The following is a 27,640-nucleotide window of genomic DNA, read 5'->3' on the forward strand; positions in this document are numbered from 1 at the left end:
CTTGATAAACAATGTTGACATAATATAAAACACCTTTTCAGTGAGATATAAATTATCGAAAGGTGATAAATTTTTGAAATTATGTAAATTTTGAAGTTAAGTGTTTTGACAAATTATATAGTTTTTAATGGTATTTGTACTCTTTGAAGGTTTGAATGACTTTTTGGTTTGTTATACAAGATATGGTCATTGTCAAAGTGAGCCTAGTATCAGCCACAATTAAACTGCTTCTGTGTACATGTAGATGGCTGCAAACATGGTTGTAAATACCATATGTTAGAAATCTTTCTCACCTTTATCAACACATGAGAATATAAATTGAACATCACAAAATTGTATAAGCATAAATATCAGGGTTAGTATTCTGATGTACCAGGTGTAATCAAAAAATTCAGTGAATAATATTATTGGAAATAAAGTAATAAGCTTACATGAAATCTGATTTAATGTTCTTCAAATTACTGTCCCTAACTAGAGCAACGCACTTATCTTAGTTTCGAATCCATGACTGGAAACATTTCTGGCAGGCTCCTTTTGGAAGTGTGTACAGCTGCTCTTTCAAGGACCTCTCAGTATCGGTTTCCTTTAGGCACAGTTTTAATTTTTTGGAAGAGGCAGAAGTTGCAATGTGCTAAATCTGGCAAGTAAGGCAGATGTGAGCACATGGGAACACTTTTACTATCCAAAATCTCAGAAATCAAAAGTGAGGTGTGTCATGGCATGCAATCTTGACGAGGAAAGAAACCAATGGCCTGTTTTCTGATTTCTTCCTTTGTACATTGTTTTGCAAATGTTGCAGTATGTCCTTGTAAAATTCAGCATTTACAGTTGTTTCCCTTGGACTGAACTGTGATCTCTCTCTCTCTCTCTCTCTCTCTCTCTCTCTCTCTCTCTCTCTCTCACTCTCACACACACACACACACACACACACAGTGTGGCATGGTTAAGACTGTTTGTGGAAATGTCTGGGACACTACAGCTCTGTTGAGAAAAAGGTTTTAATACAAGTCATTCATCTCATAAGGGGACGTTCAGTGACACTACACTTGACCCCCTTGCCCCACCTCCAGGGGTTGGGTGAGGGTGGGGTTCAACTTTTAAATCTTCAACAGGAACCCCCAGTTTTTATTGTAGATATGAATTCTCCACGAAAAAAAAAAAAAAAAAAAAAAAAAAACTTTTGTGTGGAACAATTTCATCATTACATGATAGATGGTGCTATAACTGACACAAATCAAAATGATTTACAAACCATTCAAAAGTGATAGGGGAATGTTTGATATGTTAACCATTGTCTGCAATACATTTTGTACCATTCAGATAACCATCTGTGGTGCAAGGATGACGAACATGTGTTGCAGTCCATTGTCAGACTCTTGTTGCTTGCTGTAGGTGCAATATATCTTGATACAAGGATGTAGTTCCAATGTGTCGAGCATGACTGTGACTGTACCGTGAATGATGGACAAGGTAACAGCAGCTTGAAGCAGTCGCAGTTCGCTTTACTGCAAACATTTGAACTGCAGACATCTCTTCCTGTGTGTGCAACGATGTTGATAATTGCAGAGAGGGTAGACATCATTGCTTGATACTTTGCGCCAAATAGGCTAGGCATGTAGGAGAAGCTTGGTGATGGTATATGAACCTGTTTCCTGTGAGGAAGGTTCCTCATCCAGTGACATTTTGCAGTATTATCCAACTATTTATTGCAACTGGAAATGTTCAATCCACACAAATCTGACCATAGCATGTGACTGATGAAAACGCTATAGAGGATATTTTAGCTGTAACTGCTGCATAGCCTCTCATTAATTCATGGTAAATTGCTTGAAGTGCTCTGCACATACTACATGAACACAAATACCACCCAGATCACCTGTTGCTGTGCCAAATCCTAAATGGGGTCAACTTTCAAGGCCTCTTGAACTTTCGCAGTAGGATACAACAACAACTAGCAGCCAATGATGATTTTCATTCACAGGTATTTTTTCTGATGAAGCAATGTTTACAAATCATGGACACATGAATCAGCATAATATGAATTATTGGATAGTGGAGAATCCCCTCTGGTTAAGGCAAACTGAACTTCAATGCTCCTGCAGTGCCAGTGTTTGGTGCAGTGTGTTAAGTAGCCAGATAATTGGCCCATACTTCATAGACAGTAATGTGAATGGTTGAAGGTATGACAACTCTTTAGGCAATATTTTCCAATAGTACTGGAAGATGTCCCAGTTCGAACAAAAAAGGATATGTGGTTTCAACATGATGGCTGTCCAGCATAATATTCATGGATATCTCGTGAAGTTCTGAATCAATATTATCCTGGTTGATGGATTGGAGGAGATGGACTCTGCACTCAACCAGTTTGATGCCCACTGATTTATTCCTGTGGGGTCCACTAAAAGGGAAGTGTTACATAGACATACTTACAACTCCTGCAAATATGTAGCAGCAACTTATCACTGAATGTGTAAACATTAGCAAAGAGAAACTTCCTGGCAGATTAAAATTGTGTGCCGGACCGAGACTTGAACTCGGGACCTTTGCCTTTCGCGGGCAAGTGCATTCTGGATTAGCAAAGAGACATTTAGAGATGTGGGATCGTCTTTCAGAAATACGGTTGCAATGTGTATTACAGTAAACTGCCACCATTTTGAACATTAGCTTCAGTAAAACATGAAGATTTGTGAGAGTCAAGGGGACACACCTAAGACAAGCACCCTGATGGAGAGAGGCAAGGGTACTCACATTAAAAAAGCACCCTGTAGGGAACAAAATACTACTGTGTCCAAGTTGTTGGTCCTGAGTAATGCTAAATGTAGTTGTTACTGCATTGATAAACAAACCAATGACCTGTTACAACCACTTTCCACTTTGATGCCATATTTGAAGGTAATTACACCAATAATGTGGACACTGTAATGTGTTACATTCTGGAGAACCATGTTGGTTTGCTATAAAACACTAGTGTCACATTACGTAATATAAGAATACCGCCCTTCTACCCTCATAGGATCTAATCTGTCTGGTAATTTCCTGAGGTACCATAAAGTTTCAACAGATTGTGTTGATTACAGCACCATCTATTATGCCAAAACATGAAGTGACACAAAATACTGGAGCTTGCTGCATAATTATCACTGTAACAAGTGCATTGATGTAGGCACACTTAACTATGTGTAGTAGCTTTCCAGGCTTTCACCCATGATAAGACATGTACACTTGTGCCAGTTCCGCTGGATGTGCAGAGCAGGATGGAGCAGAAGTGGTGCAAGGGATTGCACCTCACACTTCAGATTGCTGTAACTTCAAAGACAGACTGATTCCCATATGGGCAAAATAAAGAATTTCCATTACGCCATGTCTATGAAACTGAATTTGTTTCTGTTTGTCCTAATAAGTATAACTGAGTTGGCCCCTCTTTTAACCATAATGTCACCCATTGAACAAACAAAAAACTTTGCCCAGTAGCTGGAAGAATGCAAAGGTCACACCCAACTACAGAAGTGACCAACAAAACTACCATCCAACATATGCTGTCCTGTCGCATTAACATGACCAACTGTCAAAAGCCTGAATAATGACCTTTTCCAGAGTGGACCACTGTGAGATGTGGAGGAAAGGAGTCAGTGAGGTTCTGGAAGTTACAGACATGGATGTGGAGCCAAGCTTACTCCAGTGCCATGGCCAGCTGCACTAAGTTTCTTAGCTGAGGATCCATGGCATGAACAGATGGTCTCACAGGTACTCAATTGGGTTTAAATCTGGGGAGTCTGGTGGCCAGGGGAGTACAGTAAACTCATCCTGGTGCTCTTTGGACCATGCACATACACAGTGAGTTGTTTGACACATTGCGTTGTCCTGTTGGTAGATGCCATCATGCCAAGGAAAAACAAATTGCATGTAGGGTTGGACATAGTCCCCAAGGATAGATGCTTACTTGTGTTGATCCAATGTGCCTTCCAGCATTATGAGATCACTCAGGGAATGCCACAAAAGCATTCCCCAGATGAAAATGCTCCCTCAATTGTTGCAGTCTGTTTGATTTCACAAGTTGCACACTGTACATGCTAACAGTCATCTGACCAATTAAGCATAAAATGTGATTCATCTGAAAAGGCCCTGTGTCGCCTTTCACACCCAAACCTTCAGATGTCAGACACTCAGATAGGTACCCAATGTTGTATGTCAATAGAGTATCAACCAAAACTCCAATTTTCTTAGTGCTATGTGCTGTCGTCCAGTATAACATGTGTAAAGGGTAAGTAAAAGTAGCACCAGAACTACGAAGAATAGGAAAAGTGTAACTGTGATTGATTGGTTTGCAAATGTCGGGTGGATGAGTTGGTAGGGCATGAGATCATCATGCAAAAAGTCTCAGACTACACTGATGATACTTTTTTTTTTCCACTGTTTATGCGTGACATGGGAGAACGTTTTTCTGATATGTAAAAGGACATTTTGGAGTTTGTAGCAATGTTCTTTTGGCAGTCTGCTTTCACTTTATCGGTTGACAGTAGCAGACCTATAGAGTACATTTGTATAGATAGGTGTGGTGTTCTGTCAATGTGCGACACAACAGACACCATTCCCAATGAAGCAGCTAGCGCATTTGTAGTTTCACAGAACAAACATAAACAATCAGAGCAGTAGAATAAAGAAACAATTTCATCATGCATGTGGCAGTATTAATAGTCCCACATAACACTTTCACACATAATACATTTAAAAAAATTGTCGTCATTGGGATTTGAACCCAGGACCCTTGGTACGATGATCTAACACTGTCAACTTCCCCACAGAAGCTATATGTATGAGTCACTCACAGTTGTGCTTTTCTTGTGCCCTGTAGTTCAGGCGATACTTTTAATTAATGTTGTCGTCCATTCTGTTGGATGACAGTACATAGTACAAACTAAATCGGAGTTTTCCTTGATACTTTATCAACATACAATGTTTGGTACTGATCTGAGTGTCTACCATCTGGAGGTTTGAGTGCCAGTCCAGTTGCAGTATTGGCATGCACATTCCAGTCTTCATCACTGATCAATAGTAGTCAACATGGTTGCATGAACCATGCACCTGCTGCAGAGGCTCATAAGCAGCAATGCTCACTGAGTGATCATTGAGGAGACCCTGTTTGTAGACCCTTCTTTCATCTGGGCAGACAGTTGCTCAGGAGTTGCACATCTATTTGCATGTATACATCTCCACAGCTGTCATTCAACCCTGTCTTCTATGGCTTGTGGTGCACAACAGCTGCCTTAGTGCTGAGTTTGGATAACACAGTTTTGCCAACATGGCATACCACAGTGGCATGTGAACAGTTTGTAAACTTAGCCTTTTTGGAAATGCTTCCACCCTTTGCCAAAAAGCCGATCATCATGCCCTTTTTGATGTCAGTTAAATCACTCCATTTCTGCACTATTGGTGACTGCACTGTTTTCTGCATCCCCATCCCCCTAACATACTTCATAAACCCTCCACTGCTAGTGATGTCACCTGCCATCTGTGAGTGGTTATTGCTTTCAATGTGGAATCAGAGCTATTTATCTGATATCCAAAAGGGCATGATCATCAGCTTTAATGCTGAGGGTGGAAGAATTTCCGAAAAGGCTAAGTTTATAAACTGTTTACGTGCTGCCATGGTTGAAGTTGACATTGAACATAGTTGGTGGTTACAATGCGACTGGACCACATATTTGACATCCATCACTTCTAGAATCTTAGATCTTATCCTGAGCTCAAATATAGTGACGTATCCTGAACAGAACAATTTACTCCATGTCAAACAATATAGATACCAAAATATTGGTCATACAAAACCCTACTAGTGCTTTTCTCTCATCATGTTCTGAAAGTCATGGATCAAGGCAATCTGGCTTATGCAGTATATCTTGAATTCCAAAAAGCATTTGACTCAGCATCACACCAACACTTATTAATGAAAGAACCTTCATAAGGGATATTAAATGAAATTTGTGACAAGATTGAGGATTTCTGTGTAAGGAGAATGCAGCATATTAATTTAGATTGGGAATCATTGACAGAGGTTAAAGTAACTTCAGGTGTGCTCCAGGGAAATGCTGTTCATTTTTTATTTTAAGGAACTGGTAGACACTGCAAATAGTAAAGTCAGACTTTTCAGGTATGATGCAGTGATCTGTAATGAAGTGCTGTCTGAAGAAAGCTGCACAAAGATATTGATAAGATTTCAAAGTGGTGGGGAGATTTAAAATTGCTTCAGACCTTCAGAAATGTAAAGTAGGGCACCTCATGGAACAAAAAGACATGAGACCATTTGACTACAATATCAGTGAGTCACAACTGGAACTGGTGACATCATACAAATAACAGAGGGTAACAATTTATCAGGATGTAGAATGAAATGATCACATAGGTGCAGTCATAGATAAAGAAAGTAGCAGGCTTATGAAGTTTCAAGAATCAGTTTTAAATGTATTGCAGCCTCAATGTATAGCTCTCATGGAGGCCACAAAGTCAAGATTAGACTAATGTTAGTGCACTTAGAGGCATTTAAGTAGTCATTCACCCTGTGCTTCATGTGTGAAAGGAATATTAAGAAGCCGCAATAAGTGGTGCAATGGGAAACATCCTCCATTATACACTTCACAGTAGTTTGCAGAGTATAGACATAAATATAGTTGTTTTCATAATTTGGGTATACAGAACCTATTCTTGGAGTTCCTTAACTAAACATAATTACTTCTGGTAGACTTAAAATACTGGAGAATGCTCCACTGTATTTACTGAAATAAAGGAAATGTGCACAATGACTTCACTAGCAATAAGTTTCAAATCACAACATATGAATAACTTAATAATCAAGCAGTATCAATTATTACATACATCCTATAAGCAAAAAAACACCATCTGAACAGGCCCTGAAGGTCCATGGAGGAGGAGGAGATTAGTGTTTAACGTCCCGTCGACAACGAGGTCATTAGAGACGGAGCGCAAGCTCGGGTTAGGGAAGGATGGGGAAGGAAATCGGCCGTGCCCTTTCAAAGGAACCATCCCGGCATTTGCCTGAAGCGATTTAGGGAAATCACGGAAAACCTAAATCAGGATGGCCGGAGACGGGATTGAACCGTCGTCCTCCCGAATGTGAGTCCAGTGTGCTAACCACTGCGCCACCTCGCTCGGTCCTGAAGGTCCATCAGTACTGAGTGGCCACCATGTCATTCTCGGCCCTTAGGCATCACCAGATGTGGATACGGAGGGGCGTGTGGTCAGCACATCACTCTCCTAGCCATTATCAGCTTTCAAGACCGGTGCCACTACTCCTCAATCAAGTAGCTTCTCAATTGGCCTCACAAGGACTAGATTAGATTAGATTAGATTAATTCTAGTTCCATGGATCATGAATACGATATTTCGTAATGATGTGGAACGAGTCGAATTTTCCAATACATGACATAATTAGGTTAATTTAACAACATACTTAAGTTAATATAACAACTTTATTTTTTGTGTTTTTTTGTTTTTCTTTATTTTTTATTTTTATTTTTTTTATTTTTTTCAATATTTTTGTTTTTTTTCTTTTTTTCTTAATTTATATCTAAAAATTCCTCTATGGAGTAGAAGGAGTTGTCATTCAGAAATTCTTTTAATTTCTTCTTAAATACTTGTTGGTTATCTGTCAGACTTTTGATACTATTTGGTAAGTGACCAAATACTTTAGTGCCAGTATAATTCACCCCTTTCTGTGCCAAAGTTAGATTTAATCTTGAATAGTGAAGGTCGTCCTTTCTCCTAGTATTGTAGTTATGCACACTGCTATTACTTTTGAATTGGGTTTGGTTGTTAATAACAAATTTCATAAGAGAGTATATATACTGAGAAGCTACTGTGAATATCCCTAGATCCTTAAATAAATGTCTGCAGGATGATCTTGGGTGAACTCCAGCTATTATTCTGATTACACGCTTTTGTGCAATAAATACTTTATTCCTCAGTGATGAATTACCCCAAAATATGATGCCATATGAAAGCAATGAGTGAAAATAGGCGTAGTAAGCTAATTTACTAAGATGTTTATCACCAAAATTTGCAATGACCCTTATTGCATAAGTAGCTGAACTCAAACGTTTCAGCAGATCATCAATGTGTTTCTTCCAATTTAATCTCTCATCAATGGACATGCCTAAAAATTTGGAATATTCTACCTTAGCTATATGCTTCTGATTAAGGTCTATATTTATTAATGGCATCATACTATTCACTGTACGGAACTGTATGTACTGTGTCTTATCAAAATTCAGTGAGAGTCCGTTTACAAGGAACCACTTAGTAATTTTCTGAAAGACAGTATTGACAATTTCATCAGTTAATTCTTGTTTCTCAGGTGTGGTTACTATACTTGTATCATCAGCGAAGAGAACTAACTTTGCCTCTTCATGAATATAGAATGGCAAGTCATTAATATATAATAAGAACAACAAAGGACCCAAGACTGACCCTTGTGGAACCCCATTCTTGATAGTTCCCCAGTTTGAGGAATGTGCTGATCTTTGCATGTTACGAGAACTACTTATTTCAACTTTCTGCACTCTTCCAGTTAGGTACGAATTAAACCATTTGTGCACTGTCCCACTCATGCCACAATACTTGAGCTTGTCTAGCAGAATTTCATGATTTACACAATCAAAAGCCTTTGAGAGATCACAAAAAATCCCAATGGGTGGTGTTCGGTTATTCAGATCATTCAAAATTTGACTGGTGAAAGCATATATGGCATTTTCTGTTGAAAAACCCTTCTGGAAACCAAACTGACATTTTGTTAGTACTTCATTTTTACAGATATGTGAAGCTACTCTTGAATACATTACTTTCTCAAAAAAATGAATGCACTCCGCTTGCCAACAGCACTTGGCAAACCTGGAAGGTGATCCATCCAGGCACTGGGTAAGCCTGACAGCACTTAACTTCGGTGGCCTGATGGGAACTGTTGTTACCACTGTGGCAAGGTCATTGGCACATAACATCCTATGATGACCTCTAACATGTCACATATCAAAAACAAGAGTAAAGTCATAAAGAACTTGTAAGATTCTGTGATTTTACAAATGAGTATATGTAGACATATGCCTTTCTTTCGGTATTATAAAACGTATAGGCAATAGGGTACAAGTCAGGTGGCAGGTCATCTATATTTATGTAGATTAAATGCAAATGCACATAATCATACTTGCTCATCATAAAATAATATGCTTTTTGTAAATTTTATAACTGTTCCCTATCCACATTCCATTGACTCCTTCCTCCCCTCTGCCTCCCTCCCCCCCCCCTCCCCCCTCTTTTGCATGTTCATCGCTTAGTGCAATGTAATATAAAGTTTATATGTTCATAGTTTCTTTGTGTATTTCATTACGGTTGTGTTTCTGTATAGATATAAAGTAGTAAAAAGTCACATATGTTTGGAAAAACACTCTTTGTACAGCTAGAAACTCCCTCTTTCTACACATACATTCATTTATGTAGTGGTTTTATTCAGTGCATGAAATAGTCAGTGAAGGCTTGAAGAAGACGTGCACTTATTGTCTAAGCTTGTCTAAATATTTTGTATCAGTAGGATGGTACATAAAAATCCTTGTCCTTCAATACAAATTACGTGTTTCCAAAAGTGCATGTCATTCAGCAAGTAGAAAAAAGATTAACTAGTGAATACTCTTGCACAAACACCAATAAATCAGTATCTATTGTTACCACAATATCTGATCACATGGATCTAATAAACCCTAAGTTTACAGCTGATAATATATTTATATTTTGATAGTATTATTGTTATTTTTTACCACTTGTTGCCATGATTCTATATTTTTCTACAGAAACCATTGCCAAATTTAACACTATTTGAGGAGTTGAAACAATCTAGGAATCAAAAAGTACTTTCTGATATGAAGAATGCCTTAAACAGATTGACTCAAACAGCACCTGCCAGCAGAAGACATATAGTTCAGATGGAGCTTGATGGCTTCAGTCAGTTATTTGAACATTTCCTCTTTGAAGAAGCACAACACATAATCTGGGATCGTATAAGTGTTCTACCTAAAGATGCTGTGAGTAATTATTGCTATTATAAATATTCTTCCCAAAATTAGCAACATAAACTATTTATATTTCATTCTTTTAAATCTCCACGTATAGCTGAATATTGTCGAATAGAATATGAAATATCATTCATTAATAGTGCACTTCTGGTTTGTTAAACAATCACTACTGCACAGTAGCACAGTATAATTATCATTGGCAAGCAATACTTACAAATGCTAATAAAGTTAGATATCTTCTTGCAATATCATAACATAACTGTAGATGACCATTGGCATTTGCAACTTTTGGAACAGGTCCTCATATATGCGGTTGAAACACTCCTTATCACATTTCTTCATAATATTTACAAACTTTCTTCCACAAGAATTTGCATCATAACAAATCCCAAACTGAAATGAACTTTTGTCTCACTTCTATTTATAGGTTAGTGTTAGGTTCAAGATTTTTCTTGAACACTGTAATTCCTTACTCACAACAATTTCACAATCAGGACCTGAATTTTAACAAAATGAGCCTAATACATTTTCACAAACAGAAAAATATGGACCATTAAACTGTTAAATAGCATTTTAAAAGGAATTACATTTTGATATTAGAAAATTCTAGTTGATTCATTCCATGTCAGATCAACACAGATGCCAACCTGGCTCTCTTTCATTTTCATAAAATTTGGTGTGTTCATTGTACATGATAATAGAATGAAAAATATTAAATTAAAGGATTTAAATGCAAGTAAGTAAGTCATCTACAGCTACTCAAAGTTCTAAAAATGTGCAGAAAATTTGACAAACGCTGCTGACAAAAACAGCTGTAACTTCTATTCTAATAAAGACAGAACTGTGAACCAGTTAATTTTGGAAATGTCTTCAAATAATCTTTGCAGTTATATGCAATTTTGTTATATTAAAAGAATATACACAATTGAAGTCAATGAGCTTGACATTTAAGACTACAACATTATGATACATACCACTGAAAGCCATGTTTATTGTTAAAGAGGTGGTGTTATGACACAGCATTAAGTTAGTACAATCAACGGGCCAACAGCAATCATTTATAACATGCAAGGCCACACACTATGACATCTGATCTTCAGTGATGCAAAAATATGATATAGCCATCCCAGCTGAAGACATGCTTGGAAGGTATGCTAAACAGGTTCAGATCTACAGAAACAAATATGACAAATATATATTATCTAGAATTACTGCACCCCAATACCAGGAAGCAACATATAACATTGTTTGTGCGTCTTTTGGTGAAAGGAAATACATTCACTCTGTTGCTGTTCTCACATCACCCTTTGTAAGAATGTCCTCCTTGTCGACAGTTAAGATGTCAGGTTTCTCACAGGTTTCATATGAAGGTGAAGGCCCTTGAGGATGTAGGAAGCTAATTGAAACTTCATTGGTACCTTCATTAACATTCAAAACACATCCAAGCCACGAGTGAGCTTTGTACACACATGCAACAACTCTGCGATATCACCCAGGTATGAGTCTCATTAGGTCCTAGTTAGATTTTCATTTATGATGTCTAGTGAATTTGAGAAACCTTTCATTTGGGTATTGTAATGGCCAGTGGGAATAACTCAATGTAACTTGTGGGTATCTACAATTGTGTGAATTTGTGGAAACAGCTCTTGAAGGAGAAATTCATCTTCGTTGTACTCATTGTTAGTAGTATAATGAAAGTGACACCCTGCAATGTTCTTGCAGCACCATTCAGACAATTCTGTGGGTGTCATTACACAGGTCTTCAAAAAAAATATTTTTGAAAATTATTGTAGTTTAGATAACTGTCTTTTATGTAGTTTTTGGTGCTGATTTCAGAAATGATATTGTTTTTTTTCTAATATGTAAGGTTTGTCTACAAAAAGAGGTAAAACTTTTAGAACAAATCCTAAAAATGCCATTGTTTATATCAGCATCATTTGTGTACAACGTTATTAAACTACATTACACATAGAGTAAGAAAAGTTGATAAGGCTTTATTGCTACACTATTACAAAGCTTTGTAGTAATGTTTCCTTTTCCCTTCCAAACTTCTTATTGTACTTTTCCTGCTGTGGAGTTGGGGATTTTCATTTTTTGACATCCAACAGTAGTCAGCCATCATGTTCACGTCCCAGCATCCATGGTATCTTTGTTCCATTTATTTTATGTCTTAATGGAATCGTTCTCTTTGTTCTTCACTGACAAGCTCCAAGATTTTCTGGAAAATAGCCCATGTGAGAGTGAAGGAAATGAATATGAACACTCATGTTGCAGGCCAATAGTTTGTAATTAGTTAACAAACCAGCAACAATATGTTCTGCTGTAACCACAAGCACTGGCATGAAGATGAAGAATGCAAGAGCAGGGAAAGCTGTGAGACGATGTCAGCCAATAGCCCACTGACAAGGACCACACCATGACAGCAATGGCCTCTGGCTGAAGAGAATGTAAGCGCCGCTTCTGCCATCCTCAGCTGGATAGTAGAAGATGGACACTAGCAGAGAGGCCTAGAAGAGCAGTGATATTAACAATAGCAGTGACTTATAGGCGAGTGTGAATAACTTGCATGGACATTGTAATTAGCAAAGAACTTTGATTATTTGCATGTCGTCCATCACTTGCGACACCATTGTAAACCAAAGTTAAGTATTGTTGATTTACTTTTTCGTAATAAATTCCATTAATGTGATTTGCTTGAATTGTTGTATAGCTATCTGAGAAGGCAGCATCCATTAGGCACTCAAGAATCTCAAAAAGTGTGTATAGTAAATACTCATTCAGGCTTGTTTAAATATCTGCATTTGCCTTTTGGCAGTGCTTCCGCACCCGCCGTATTTGGAACAGCTGACTGCAAAAGTGCCAAACTGTTCAAACTATCTGGATGATATTGTTGTAACAGATCTTACACCTGAAGAACATATTGCAAATTTACATGCTTTATTTCATGTGCTGTCTGATGTAGTACTAAAGTGTAGACTGGACAAGTGTGATTTTTTAAAACCTGAGTTGCAGTATCTTGGTCATGTCATAAACAATCATGGTGTACATTCTCTTCAGTCGCATTTATTAACCATACGAGATTTGCCAGTTCCTCACAATGTCACAAAACTGCAGTCCGTCTTAGGCAAAATGTACTATTACGTTTGGTTCATATTGAATGCTGCGCAAATCACAGCTGCATTGCATCACTTGCATCACAAGAATGTCCCCTTTGTTTGGACAGATGAGTGCCAAGTAGCTTTTCAAAAGCTGCTTCCCGGCAGTTTCTGGTCCTTAACATGCCTTTCAGCCTCTATCAATACCAAAGATTGCCATTCGGGGTTGCCAGCGTCCCTGCTCTCTTTCAGCGATTCTTGGAACAATTATTGCTACCTGTCCCTGGGTGTATAAATTACATGGACGACATTGTTGTCACTGGCTCCGCCACTGAAGAACATCTTCAGAACCACCGTACACTTTTTAATGTCTTACAGACTGCCGATCTTAAGAGTAATCTTCAGAAATCACAATTTTTTCAGGCATCTATCACGTACTTGGGGTTTCAACTCTCTCGGGATGGTATTCGTCTGCTTCAGCGAACTGTCGCTGCAATCGATGCCCTTCCTTAACATCTGTTAAGGAATTCCAGGCCTTCTTGGGGAAAATAGCATACTATCACAAGTTCTTACCGTCTGCTGCTTTGGTGGCTCAGCCGTTGCACTGTGCTGAAACAGGCCCTGTGCCTGGCTACTTATCGACCTGGCCAATATCTTGTTCTTGTCACGGACGCCTCTCAATACGGGGTCGGTGCAGCCTTTGCGCACCGTTTTTCAGATGGCTCTGAACAACCCATTGCTTATGCCTCCAAAACACTCATGGATGCCCAACGAAAGTATTCTAAAATTGAAAAAGAAGCTTTGGCCATTATTTATGCTCTTCATAAGTTTGGTGTTTTTCTCTATGTATCCAAATTTCATCTTGTCACGGATCACAAGCTGCTTGTTTCCTTGTTTCATCCATCATTGTCACTTCCAAACAAGGCCGCACACCACCTCCAGTGTTGGGCTCTTTACTTGTCTTGTTTAAATTATGAGATTCATTTCTGGCCGACGGCTCAACATGCTAATGCTGATGCACTGTCTCACCTTCCAATGGGTCCTGATCTGGCATTCGATAAGGACGAACTTTTGTGTTTCCATCTGGATGTTGCCGAGCAGCGGGTTGTGGACGGATTCCCCATCACAGGGGACTGGCTGGCGGCGGCTATGGGTTCTGATCCTAACCTGTCCCAGGTTTTACGCTGTATTCAGAAGGGTTGGCCAGATCGTCCATCTGCTAAGACTTCTGACCCGTTGCGGAACTACTACGCCTTGTGCTACCGCCTCATGTCTAGGGATGGTGTTATCCTCCTTTCCACCGACAATGCTTCGCCGCGTGTTGTGGTACCTGCGTCTTTGCGTGCTCTGGTGCGCCGTCATGTGTACTGGCCTGGCATCGACTCTGAAATAGCACACATGGTCGCTGCCTGCGGCCCTTGTGCGTCACAGGCCACTGCCCCAAAGTCATCTTTGTCACCGTGGCCTTCGCCTGAGATGCCCTGGTAGTGCATTCATGCTGACTTCACGGGACCTTTTTTAGGTACTTATTGGCTCCTCGTAATTGATGCCTACTCTAACTTTCCTTTCATTGTCCATTGCACGTCGCCTACCACCGTGGCAACCACAAGTGCTCTCGCCCACATTTTTTCTTTGGAAGGCCTTCCCTCTACTCTTGTTACTGATAATGGTCCGCAATTTGCCTCTTCCGAATTTGCGGATTTTTGTGCTCGTCACAGCGTTATACATGTCACGGCCCGTCCGTTCCATCCACAATAAAACGGTGAGGCTGAACGACTGGTCCGCACATTTAAGGCTCAGATGCGGAAACTCCTGACTTCTTCTGCTGCTGATGATGCACTTCTCCAGTTTCTGGCGTCTTACCGTTTCACCCCCATGGGCGACCACAGCCCGGCTGAGCTCTTACATGGCCAACAGCCCCGCACGCTACTTCATCTTCTGCGGCCTTCCACCTGACGGCCGCGGGTGCCTTCGCTTGGCCGGTTCACCGCCGACGACCTTGTCTGGGTACGGGGATATGGCAGGTGGCCAAAATGGAGTCCGCCGGCCGAAGTGGCCACGCGGTTCTGGCGCTGCAGTCTGGAACCGCGAGACCGCTACGGTCGCAGGTTCGAATCCTGCCTCGGGCATGGATGTGTGTGATGTCCTTAGGTTAATTAGGTTTAACTAGTTCTAAGTTCTAGGGGAGTAATGACCTCAGCAGTTGAGTCCCATAGTGCTCAGAGCCAAAATGGAGTCCGGGCCGCATCTTACGACACTGTGGCCGACGCCTGTATGAATTCCAGATGGACACGGGTGTTGCATTGCGTCATTCGGACCAGCTTCGGCCTCGTGTACCGGCAACGCCTGTTCCGAATGCCACTACACCACATTCAGCTCTACCGGATGCTCGGGATCTTGGCGTCTCTCATTATTCACAACGCAGTCCTCTCACCGTCATCTTGGTGCCAGTACAAGAACGGACGCCACCAGGTGACGTGCCCACGCAGGAACCGGATGACCATCATTTGTCGGAGCCAATCTACTTGCCTCCTTCTCCTACAGATGCTGACACATCGCCCATGTCTCCTGTTATATCAACTGGACTTGCCGCAATGGGCAGATTGGTGCACGGGGCCCTAGCAGATTCGATCCCTATGTCTCCTGTCATCTCGACTCGTTATCATCGGGGACACTTCCGTCCGTACGGGAAGCCTCCTCCTCGAGACTTTACGGCCAGTCACACAATGCCTATGGACATTAGCAATCTACAGGCCACCTCCATCAAGACCAGTGAAAAAATTTCAAAGGGGGGAAAAGTGTTGTGATTCGCCAATCATTCAAAGTGCCGCTGCGCAATTACGCGCGTCCTCTACATGCGGTGCTGTCTGCCAGCCATGCAGCAGCTGCGCCACCTAAGTGGCCGGCCGGCCAGCCAGCCAGTGGCCGCTAGACTTGGACTCAGTGTTCATTCGAATGTTACCGTGTTCGCATGTATTGCTTTGTCAACTTGCTCAGTGACTTATTGTGTTGTATCATTTCAAAATATATGTGTTCAACTTGACGTTATAACAGCTAGCAATACCATCAAATGGTCCTTTGCCATGTGATGTGACAAAGAAATGCCACTCTGCAGAGACATTGAAATCAGCATGATGAAATGTTATGTCAGCACAATTCTTGCAGTTCTTCTACCAGTCTGCAGCACTATCTGAGAAATAGTGCACATACTTGTGTATTCTGTGGAAATGGGATCTCATGAAGCTAACCAAGTGATGCTGAAAAAGATGAACACTTACTGTATCATGTTTAAGGCATTCTGGTATTATAACAAAGGAAATGTGATCAATTAGATTGTTTTCTGGATCCTATAATAAACAACAAATGGATGAATGGTGGCCAGGGCATTGTTCCAATGAAACCCCTGCACTCCATCCTGCAGGACAAATGCATGGTTTACTGCAAAATCATATACTACAATGTATTCACTGTCACCGAGTGTCTCCTTCAGATGTTGTAGAAATTCAGACTGTTGGGTGGCCATGAAGGAATGCAACGGAAGCTTTTTTTAATTTGTCTGCAATGTTTTCTGAGAAGTCTTCCGCATATGATACACATATCTGGAGAGTTTGTCTGCCTGTAGATGTCCACAGTTTATATGTTATCAATTCCCTTTGCATCAAACAGCTCTTGCAGGTGTGTCATGATAGAATGTGGACATAACATTTTGGATCTGCAAAATTACAAATGCTCTGAGCAAGACAGTGTTTGTAGCTGCTAAGTTGACAGTCTGCATCATGTGTCAACTCTTTTAATCTGGAACCTTACAACATGAGCTTCCTGTTTTGGTGAATACTGCAAACACACACAGTATGGGTATTGGCTGCACCAGCCAAAATACAGTTCTTGGGCTGCAGCTGGCAGAATTTTGATAACTGTTTTTTCAGTGCTGGGTGTTCATTTTTGAATGCCTGATACAGTTCATGCAGGTTTCCCAACACTAGTCGGTTTTATTTATGTATCCTGAAACCATTTTCCTTGACAGAAACAAAATCCTTCTTCAAAGGCAAACAGCAGCTTATATCATCTATATTGTAGAATTCTATGACACTGTTCACAATTTGTCCTCCTAAGTCATGTTAGGTATTGGATTTGGAGTTGTAAAGAGACCACATTCTTTGACTATTTTGGTTTTCTCCGTAAGTAGTTTGTGGCTCAAAATTCATTTTCATTCCTTTGAATGCTCCAGTGTTTTGGAAGAAGTGTCACAATTGGGATCTTCTCACTGCTTGTGGTGCTGGTACTAAATTTCTCTTTCAACATATGTTTTATAATATGCATTTGTTCCACACTATGTATGTGTGTTGGGACGGGCTCTACCCCCAATAATATCGCTGCCCTACCACAGCAAGAACAACGGTATCTTTGCCAGATCAGTTTTCTGTAGTACACGCTCTATGCTAAACGCATTGTTTATACACTGCGAGAATAGAAGTATTCATAGTAGGTGACAGGACTGTGAGTGATTATTTATCATTGTAATTACCATGCCTGCTCCCCACTACCTACACTGGAGACCCCATTATATTCTTTTCAACTGCACTGTGAAAGACCAAGTTACACTTGCATTGGCACACCACTGATCACCATGGGATCCAAACTTCACACTGCCAAGAATACGCTCCACAATGGTACTTCATCTTCTGGGATCATTACAGACGATTTATTCGTGTATCTGTTTGGTGTTCTTGCCAGTTTCCAGACGATATAATCAGCACAACTGTGGGTCTTGAACAGTTGAGTGTTCCCATTGTTTCAACAACTGGTGAACCAGGATATCATTACTTCTTGCCAAACGGACAAACACATTAAATCGCAAAGCAAGTACAATATTATCAGAGGAGGTGGTGAGACAAGCCTGCCACTCCCTTAATTAACTGTGCTACATCAACAGTGACCATACACGGTGAGTAATGGCTGCCTGCCGCTGTCTCCACTCCCACCTAACCAGTGCCACTAATATACCGATCAGTGACAGTGTTAATTAATTAAACATCACTCATTTTCATTCTAATGACTTAGTACGTATCAATATTCCATGCGCAATGTACCAAATTATGGACACCCTCCATAGTACCACAGTTGTTGACAAACAATTGCCACCATATATGACCATCTTCTACTACAGAGAACCGATATTGATGGGTTACTGCAGACAAATCCTTCCTACAATTGACCTTCCTATGCCAGACTATATTTTTCCATGGCCTATGCCTGAACTTTACATTCTACACGATACCATATGTCACCTGAGTGATGCACTTGTTACGGCCACGTCGTGACCCGCATCACATCATCACGATGACGTCACACTGACAACAGCCGCACTGCGCTCTAGGCCAGGCCTACCGTGTGAAGTCACTCAACAAGCAGGCATGCTCTGTCTACCTGCAACCGTGCAGGATTTTCACATCTCGTAACCACAGCATATCAATACTGCGAGCCTGACTGTAACAGCGACCCATGCAGTGTGGGAACACAAGGAGTACCTACAAAAGCCACCACACTGGGTGACCTACACTGATGTGCCATCAGCCACAATTGCCATCAACCAGGACCTGTCCCCTGTGCTGTGTTCCTTGGTTCCCCACTACGACTTTGTCCTCCATGAGATTGACGCACCAGCCACGACACCCGCACCGTGTCCCATGATAATTGGTCATTACACACTCATTACTGACACACCTACTGTGACTACCGTGCAGTGACACCAGATGCTGCCTCTACCAGCTCCAGCAGATGGTGTTCATGAACCCGCACCATGTACTTCACACGGTTACAACAACCTCATACAGGTCCCGGCCCCTTGCCACCAGGCAGAGTACCGCCAGCCACGCACCAAGTTACATCTGCCACTGCTACAAGTTGATTCTCTGCAAGTATGGTTCACACTCTGCGAGTGCATGATGTAGTCGGCCAGGGTCACAGATGACCACAACAAGTTTTTGGTGCTTTTGAACCACCTCCGCACCAACCACACCAACACCGATCTGATCAGCAATCTCCTTTCCAACCACTGACAGATACAAAACAGCAAAGACACTCATACTACAGCATCTGTTATGTTCACCTGAATAACAACTCTTCTTATCCATCGCTGAGACATTGCTGGGCCACCATATGCTGTCAGTGCTCTAGCGCAGGTTACACCTCCGAATCAACACTAACCTCTTACCAGATTGTGCTCTCTGGTCACTATGGCTTCTCGAGCTGCCCGAAAATGTATGGACAGCTGGAAACCCATCTGGATGTTTGCTGTCATGCAACATCACACCTAGATAAACACTCGCATCGGCTCCGGCACCGACGTCAACACTTGTTACGTCTACAGCCAGCACAGGCCAGCCTGCACACCAGGTGCACACATGGAGACCGCCATGCAGTGCTCACTGTGGCCAACCGATAGTCGCTGATCTGCTCTGACCTCAGCTGAGCCCTTAACATGCTGTGCCAACAGCAGCCTCATGTTTGTTGTGGAATGTAAATAACCACCCGCCGCATTCATGCCCAGAAGTTGACCCATGCCTAACCATCACAACAACTCAACTGGCCAGGATGCTGCACCTTCTCAGCTGCACCACCCCGGGTGGTTCCACCTGTGGGGGTACTGGTGTGTAGTATCTGTAAGTGGTTGTTCTTTGGAGAGCGACAATGCCCAATGGCGCAGAGAGTCGCAAGTAGAGGCAGTTGTTGAGAGGTAGTGGAAGGTGTAGGCTGCGTGAGCCAAAGACGGTTGCGTAGCGAAGGATTTATCTTTATGTTTAATAGTAGTGGCACACAGTTTGAATAATAGTTTTTTTTGTGCAGTGTGATGAAGGAAATAAATTAAATTTTACCAGTTCTTAATGCGTCTCCATCAGTTAGTACCACACCATTGCATTTAACAATGAACGAAGTCTCGATATACACGGTCAACTACAACAAGTGGATTGTGACATAATAATCATTAATTAACCCATATAATCTCCAAGGAGAAGGGAGCTTATACACCCATGCTTCTGTGCCAACACATACCGCTGTCGTCCACGTTGCAGCTACCCAAACTAGTACAGCAGCCTGACACAGGTGCATATCAGGTCACTCCCCTGCTTCAAGCTGCCTTGTTATGAAGCATGACAACACTCATCATACCCTGTGTCTACATTCTAACAGCACATGGCTCTTCGTCTTCGACAACCATATTAGAGAGTTGAGTACTTCCTAGTCCACAGGGGCACCAACCATACCATGCTGTCACCTCAGCTGGCACCTGGAAAACGTACACTATCCACTATATAACTACGTGATGCAAACAATTCAATGATTTCCATGATTGGCACAGCCTCTATCACAGTTCAACTGGACAACCACACCCCTCGCCCTTGGACATATTTCGCGGCCGACACTGCAGAGCCAGTGTTGAGCGTAGATTTTTTAAGGCATTATAACATTATAACCTTCTGCTGGACCTGAGTAGGGCCTTACTACTGCATTGTGATGTCTGCACACCGATCAGTGGAGTAAACAGTGACCACCTATTGATGGATGAGACTCTGCTGCTTCCTCCTCCTACCTCTGAAACAGTACTGAATGTCACGCTAAAGTGCTAGGCATTGTTTGAGGAGCTTAAAACCGTGACTACTGCATACACTGACCTCCACCACACCAAAACCTGTTCACGAGCAGCTAATAAATGCCTCTACAACCACTGCTCAGAGCTCACAGCATAACTGCACATCATGCAGCAACAGCTGTTATCGCACCCGCAACAGTGACAGCCATCTGCCCGAGATGCCGCTAGGCCTTCAGAACCACAGGTCAGTCCAGTGCCTCTTACATCTGGTGATGACACTTCTGCGAGCTGGCCGCACAAAAACAGTGCTATTGCTCTCATGTGCGGGTCGAGTGTAAACAGTGATATCACCTTAGTGAGCGGATCGTGTGCCTCATGTGCTACTCCACATCAGCCCCATAAAAAGATTAACGTTGTACATAATGGTACTGGACACAGAATCAATACTACCCTGGAGGTCAGTGTATGCAGTAGTCACGGTTTTAAGCTCCTCAAACAATGCCTAGAACTTTAGCGTGATGTTTAGTACTGTTTCAGAGGTAGGAGGAGGAGGCAGCAGAGTCTCATCCATCAATAGGTGGTCACTGTTTACCGGCCTCGCTGCCTCGCCCCTCACAACTAAAAGCAGCCAAGGCTGCGATCGAGGAACTGTTATGCGAGGGCACTATCAAGCCATCAGACAGTGTGTGGGCCTGACCGATTAGTATGAGATTGAAAAAAGATAAAGTGTGGCATTTGTGTGGGGACTACAGACATTTGAATGTGGGCACCATCATTGAGAGTTATCCTGTGGCCAACATTCAGGACTTCTCCCAGGAACTGGCTGGTGCAACCATCTTTAGCATGATAGACGGCAAAAGAGCTTATTCACAGATCCCAATGTCCATGAAGGACATTCCAAAGACAGCAATAATTACACTGTTTGGTATATTTGAATTCCTCTTTATGCCGATTAGACTGAAGAATGCCGCCCACACTTGGCAACAGTTCATTGGTGGCTTGTTTTTTGCCATGCCCTTTTGCTGTTGTTACTTGGACAATGTAATTATCTTCTCACAAAGAGCTCAAGATCATGAGAAACACCTTCAAGTGGGCAGGTAAAACACAGTAAAGTAGTTGTAGAAATGATCAGTATTGTAGTTGTAAATTGTTATAGCTGTATTGGAAAAGAACCAGAGCTCCAAGCCTTAATAGAAAGCAGTGAAGCTCAAATAGTTATAGGTACGGAAAGCTGGCTAAAGCCGGAAATAAGTTCAGCCAAAATTTTTTCAAACGACCTAACAGTGTTCAGAAAGGATAGATTAAATGCAGTTTGTGGTGGAGTATTTACTGCCTTCAGAAATAGTTTATCTTGTAGTGAAATTGAAGTAGATAGTTCCTGCAAAGTAGTATGGGTAGAGGTCGTACTTGGCAATCAGACTAAGCTATTAATTTAATTATTCATACATACATATTTAAAATTGGATGAAGTTGGGACACAGCTGGTATAATTTTTATTGAAAATGAAACTCCTCCAGCTGTACTTGAGATTTTATATTTATTTGGCTACTAGTTTCGACGTTGCGTCAATGCCATCTTCAGGTCCATACACTTTGATGAAATTAATTGTGTGTGGCTCAGTACTAGAAGTACATGGTGAAACAAACATGTGCTCCACATGGATGCTGGGATGTGTTTGTCTCACCGCGGACTTCTAGTACTGAGCCACACACAACTGGTTTCATCAAAGTGTACGGACCTGAAGATGGCGTTGATGCAACATCGAAACTAATTGCCAAATAAATATAAAATCTCAAGTACAGTTGCAGGAGTTACATTTTTAATAAAAATTAATTGAATTTTTTTACTGAACCTCCCTGAGTCAGAAGATATAGTTGCTGAACAGTTCAAAGAAAACCTGAGTTTCATTTCAAATAGGTACCCCCTCATAGAATTATCGTCAGTGGTGACGTCAATCTACCCTCGATGTGATGAAAAAATTACACGTTTAAAGCTGGCGGCCAGCATAAAACATCATCTGAAATTGTACTGAATGCTTTCTCAGAAAATTATTTTGAACAGTTAGTTCATGAGCCCACTCAAAGCATGGTTGCAAAAGCATACTTGGTCTCTTAGCAACAAATAATCCTGGAGAAATAGGGAGCACCATGACAAATACAGGGATTAGCAACCACAAAGCAGTTGCTGCTAGACCACATACTGTAACACCTACAACCATCAAAAAGAAATGCAAAGTACATCTATTTAAAAAAGCTGATAAAAATGCTCTTAACGCATTTTTAAGAGAGAGTCTCCACTCTTTCCAGTCTGACCACGTAAGTGTAGAAAAGATGTGGAATGATTTCAAAGAGTTAGTATCGACAGCAATTGAGAGATACATACCATATAAAGTAATAAGTAATAAGTGATGATACTGATCCCCCTGGTACACACAATGGGTCAGCTCGCTGTTGCAGAAGCAACGAAAAAGTCATGCCAAATTTAATAGAAGACAAAATCCCCAAGACAGCAGAAGTTTGAAATATAGCACATACTTCATTTCGAGATGCTTTTAATAATTTCCACAAAAAAACTCTGTCTTGGAATGTGGCAGAAAACCCAAAGAAATTTTGGTCTTACATAGAGCACACCAGTGGCAAGATGCATTCAATACCTTTGCTGCACGATAACAACAGTGTCACTAAAGCATAGTTATTAAACCCGGTTTTCCGAAACTCCTTCTAGAAGCAGATATCCTCGGTGTAGCAAAGCAACATAAATCACTTAATAAAGGCAAGGCCTCCAGTCCAGATTGTATACCAGTCAGGTTCCTTTCAGAATATGCTGATACAATAGCTTCATATTTAGCAATTATATACTACCGCTTGCTCACAGAAAGTTCCGTCCCTAAAGACTGGAAAATTGCTCAAGTCACACCAATATCCAAAAAGGTAAATAGGTGTAATCCACTGAATTACAGGCCTGTATAACTAAAATCAATTTGCAATAGGATTTTGGAACATATACTATGTTTGAACATTATGAATTTCCTCAAAGAAAACGATTTATTGACACATAGTCAGTGTGGATTCAGAAATCATCATTCTTTACAGTGCCAGCGCAGCAAAGTTGGCAGACGCACACAACGCCGTCCAAGTAAATTCGACATCCTGAAGGGCTGCTACCGACATGTGCATCTGGGCCTTGTAGGACCGTTACACATGTCTGATGGTTTCAGATATATCCTACCTGTCACTGACCGCGTAACACATTGGGTGGAGGCGATACCACTGCAGTACATCACAACGGATTCCGTAGCACATGCATTTGTATACCCCTGGATGGCTCGATTCAGCTGCTCTACATCCATTACCACTGACCAGGAAATGATGTTTGAATCCCTGCCATTTAACAAACTCTGTGTACTCTGGGGGGTGGATAGATTCCGCACTACGGCTTACCACCCGCAGAGCAGCGGACTGGTTGAGTGGTGGCACAGGACTCTGAAAGTGGCCCTCATGTGCCACGGTGGTGAGTGGTCGAACCTCCTTCCCTGGGTTGTTAGGAATATGCATGGCTTACAAGAGAGACCTTCAGGCTTCGCTTGCAGGGGTCCTGTATGGTGAGACCCTAGTTCTTCCTGCAGAGTTCGTCAATGACAAAGCAATCGTCAACCTGTCTGACCTCCTCGCTCTAGTTGAGCATGTCCAGACACACATAGCTGCCAGACTGAGATTCATTGGCAGAATCCTAAGGAAAAGCAATTCGAAAACAAAGGAAGTAGGTTACAGTACGCTTGTTCGCCCACTGCTTGAATACTGCTCAGCAGTGTGGGATCCGTACCAGATAGGGTTGATAGAAGAGATAGAGAAGATCCAACGGAGAGCAGCGCGCTTCGTTACAGGATCATTTAGTAATCGCGAAAGCGTTATGGAGATGATAGATAAACTCCAGTGGAAGACTCTGCAGGACAGACGCTCAGTAGCTCGGTACGGGCTTTTGTTAAAGTTTCGAGAACATACCTTCACCGAAGAGTCAAGCAGTATATTGCTCCCTCCTACGTATATCTCGCGAAGAGACCATGAGGATAAAATCAGAGAGATTAGAGCCCACACAGAAGCATACCGACAATCCTTCTTTCCACGAACAATACGAGACTGGAATAGAAGGGAGAACCGATAGAGGTACTCAGGGTACCCTCTGCCACACACAGTCAGGTGGCTCGCGGAGTATGGATGTAGATGTAGATGTAGATGTAGATCCGCATGCTCCCTCCATGACAACACACCCATCCTCTGGTTTTCTGCATTCGCCAGTGGACTCTTGCGAGTTCGTTATGTAACAGGATGACACAGTCAAACCAGCTTTACAGCCCACTTACCCTGGCCCACATTGAGTAGTGGCTCACACAGATAATACTGTGGACATTCTCATCAGTGGCCGTAGGCAGACAGTTTTCCTTCATCACATGAAACCAGCCTTGATGATCGAGGAATCTGTGCCACACCCTCTTGAGTCAAGTGTTCCTCCGTCAGGTGATGACTCTGATCTCACACAGACCACCCACTCCCCTGCACCCCACCATGATCATATGTGCATCAAGCCTACACATGTGGGCAGCTCAGTTGTTGCATGTGACAATACTCTACTCTCGTTTCACTCAGGCACTGCATGTGACAATCCACAACCTCAGGTCCAACTACATGTTGCGTGTGACATTACCCCATCGCAAGTATTGGCACACAGTGCCCCCACAAAGTGTTCCAGTGTTCCTCCTGAACTATGTTATTTTTCCTCACCACCTCCCCTAGTGCCCTCTATGTCCACTGTCAACAAAATCTGCATCTCAGTCAGCGCCTCTGAGTGCCCACACGATGAGCTTTCCTGGCAGCTCCATGAGGGATCCATCTTCGTCCTCCACAAAGGGGACACTTCACATGAGTCCATTCCCATGTCACATATCACCATCCTGTGCACAGTGCCCATCCCAAATGGGATGGATGCAGCAGGCATAGCTGCAACGTTCAGCACCGATGGAATGCTCAAGATTCGCATCCCCCTACCCGCCTGTACTGCAACACCGACATCTTCCGTGCCAGTCCAGTTCATGCATGCAGGTAGACTAGTCTGTTGCCCCCACTGGATGGCGCACTATAACAGCGCTATTCGACCCTGCACAAACAGCTTGGACTCTTCGCACATGCCTCTATCAACCAGCGAGCACCCCACATCATCACTATACAGGAAGACATCCATGTCCTTCCCCCAGTGCTCCGCACTCCCGGAAGCAAGGGGGGAGGGGAGGGGGGGGGGGCAGCGGCTCTGTGGCGACCATGAACCGTGAGTAACTGCCACATACAAAGGGCAGAATAAATGGTCTTTGGGGACTCCTTGTTCTTTGGTTCGGTCTCGTGGACTTGGGTTGCGATGTGCGTGTTGTGATTTTCTGTGCTGTGTTTTTCTTGTGTTTTGTGTAATGACACAAACTTAATAAAAGTGCCTGATCGTAATTGGTTGGAGTTTTCTGTGTGTGGTCAGTCATTACAACCAGAAACCCAGAAAGTGATGAGTGCTATCGATAGGGGGTGTCAAAATGATTCCATATTTTTAGTTTTCCAGAAGGTTTTTGACACTTTTCCTCACAAGCATCTCAACCAAACAGCCTGCCTGTGGTATATTACCTCAGTTGTGTGACTGGATTTGTGATTTGCTGTCAGAAAGGTCACTGTTCCTGGTAATAGATGGAATGTTGTCAAGTAAAACAGCTGTCATATCAGACGTTCCCCAAGGAAGTGTTCCTGATCTATATTAACGACATAAGAGACAATCTGAGTAGCCGTATTAGATTGTTTGCAGGTGATGCTGTCATTTACTGTCTTGTAAAGTCATCAGATGACCACAACAAATAGCAAAATGATTTAGGTAAGATTTGAGTACTAAAAGAAATCCGCTAAATTTCGATTACACAAGAAATAACACAAATCTTAAGGCCGTAAATTCAACCAAGTACTTATGGATTAAAATTACAAATTATCTTGATTGGAATGATCACATGGATAATGTTGTGGGTAGTGCAAACCAAAGACTGTGTATGATTCATTGGCAGAATCTGAGATGGTGCAACAGGTCTACTAAAGACACTACTTACACCATGCGTGTCCACCCTGTTGTGTGGTGTGGGATCCGCTTCAGGTGGGACTGACGGATGCCATCAAAAAAGTTCAAAGAAGGATGGCTCAGTTTGTATTATTGCAAAATAGGGGAGATACTGCCACAGACATGATACATGAATTGGAGTGGCAATCATTAAAAAAAGGCGTTTTTCCTTGTGAAGGGATCTTAACATGGAATTTCAATCACCAGTTTTCTCTCCTGTTGCGAAAATATTCTGTTGGCACCCACCTACATAGGGAGAAATGATCAGCATGATAAAGTAAGAGAAATCAGGGCTCGCACAGAAAAATTTAAGTGCTCGATTTCCCACATGCCATTCGAGAGTGGAATGGAAGAGAGAAGCTTGAATCACATGCCATTCGAGAGTGGAATGGTAGAGAGAAGCTTGAATGTTGTTCATTGAATCCTCTGCCAGGCACTTTATTGTGAATAGCAGAGTAATCATGTAGATGTAGATGTAGATGAAGAGCTTATTCTCAGATCCCAATGGCCACTAAGGACATTCCAAAGATGGCAATAATTACACAATTTGGTCTATCTGAATTCCTATTTATTCCCTTTGGACTAAAGAATGTAGCCCAGACTTGGCAACAGTTTACTGACGGCTTGCTTTTTACCATGCCCTTTAGCTATTGTCCTTGGACAATGTAATTATCTTCTCACAAAGAGCTCAAAGTCATGAGAAACACCTCCAAGTGGTATTCGACAAACTAGCAGAGCATGGGTTC

At 41.9% G+C, this 27,640-nt stretch overlaps 1 protein-coding gene across 1 annotated transcript in view; it reads left to right on the forward strand.

Annotated features, from left to right (window-relative positions):
• LOC126456649 (UTP--glucose-1-phosphate uridylyltransferase-like) overlaps positions 1 to 27,640 on the forward strand; it is a 254,398-nt gene that overhangs the window by 14,936 nt on the left and 211,822 nt on the right. The window contains exon 2 of the mRNA XM_050092392.1: positions 9,852 to 10,082. Within this exon, the coding sequence (XP_049948349.1) occupies positions 9,852 to 10,082 (231 nt within the window). The remainder of the gene's footprint in view (positions 1 to 9,851; positions 10,083 to 27,640) is intronic.

The sequence above is a fragment of the Schistocerca serialis genome, chromosome 2 (genome assembly GCF_023864345.2).
Source record: "Schistocerca serialis cubense isolate TAMUIC-IGC-003099 chromosome 2, iqSchSeri2.2, whole genome shotgun sequence".
Lineage (NCBI taxonomy): Eukaryota > Metazoa > Arthropoda > Insecta > Orthoptera > Acrididae > Schistocerca > Schistocerca serialis.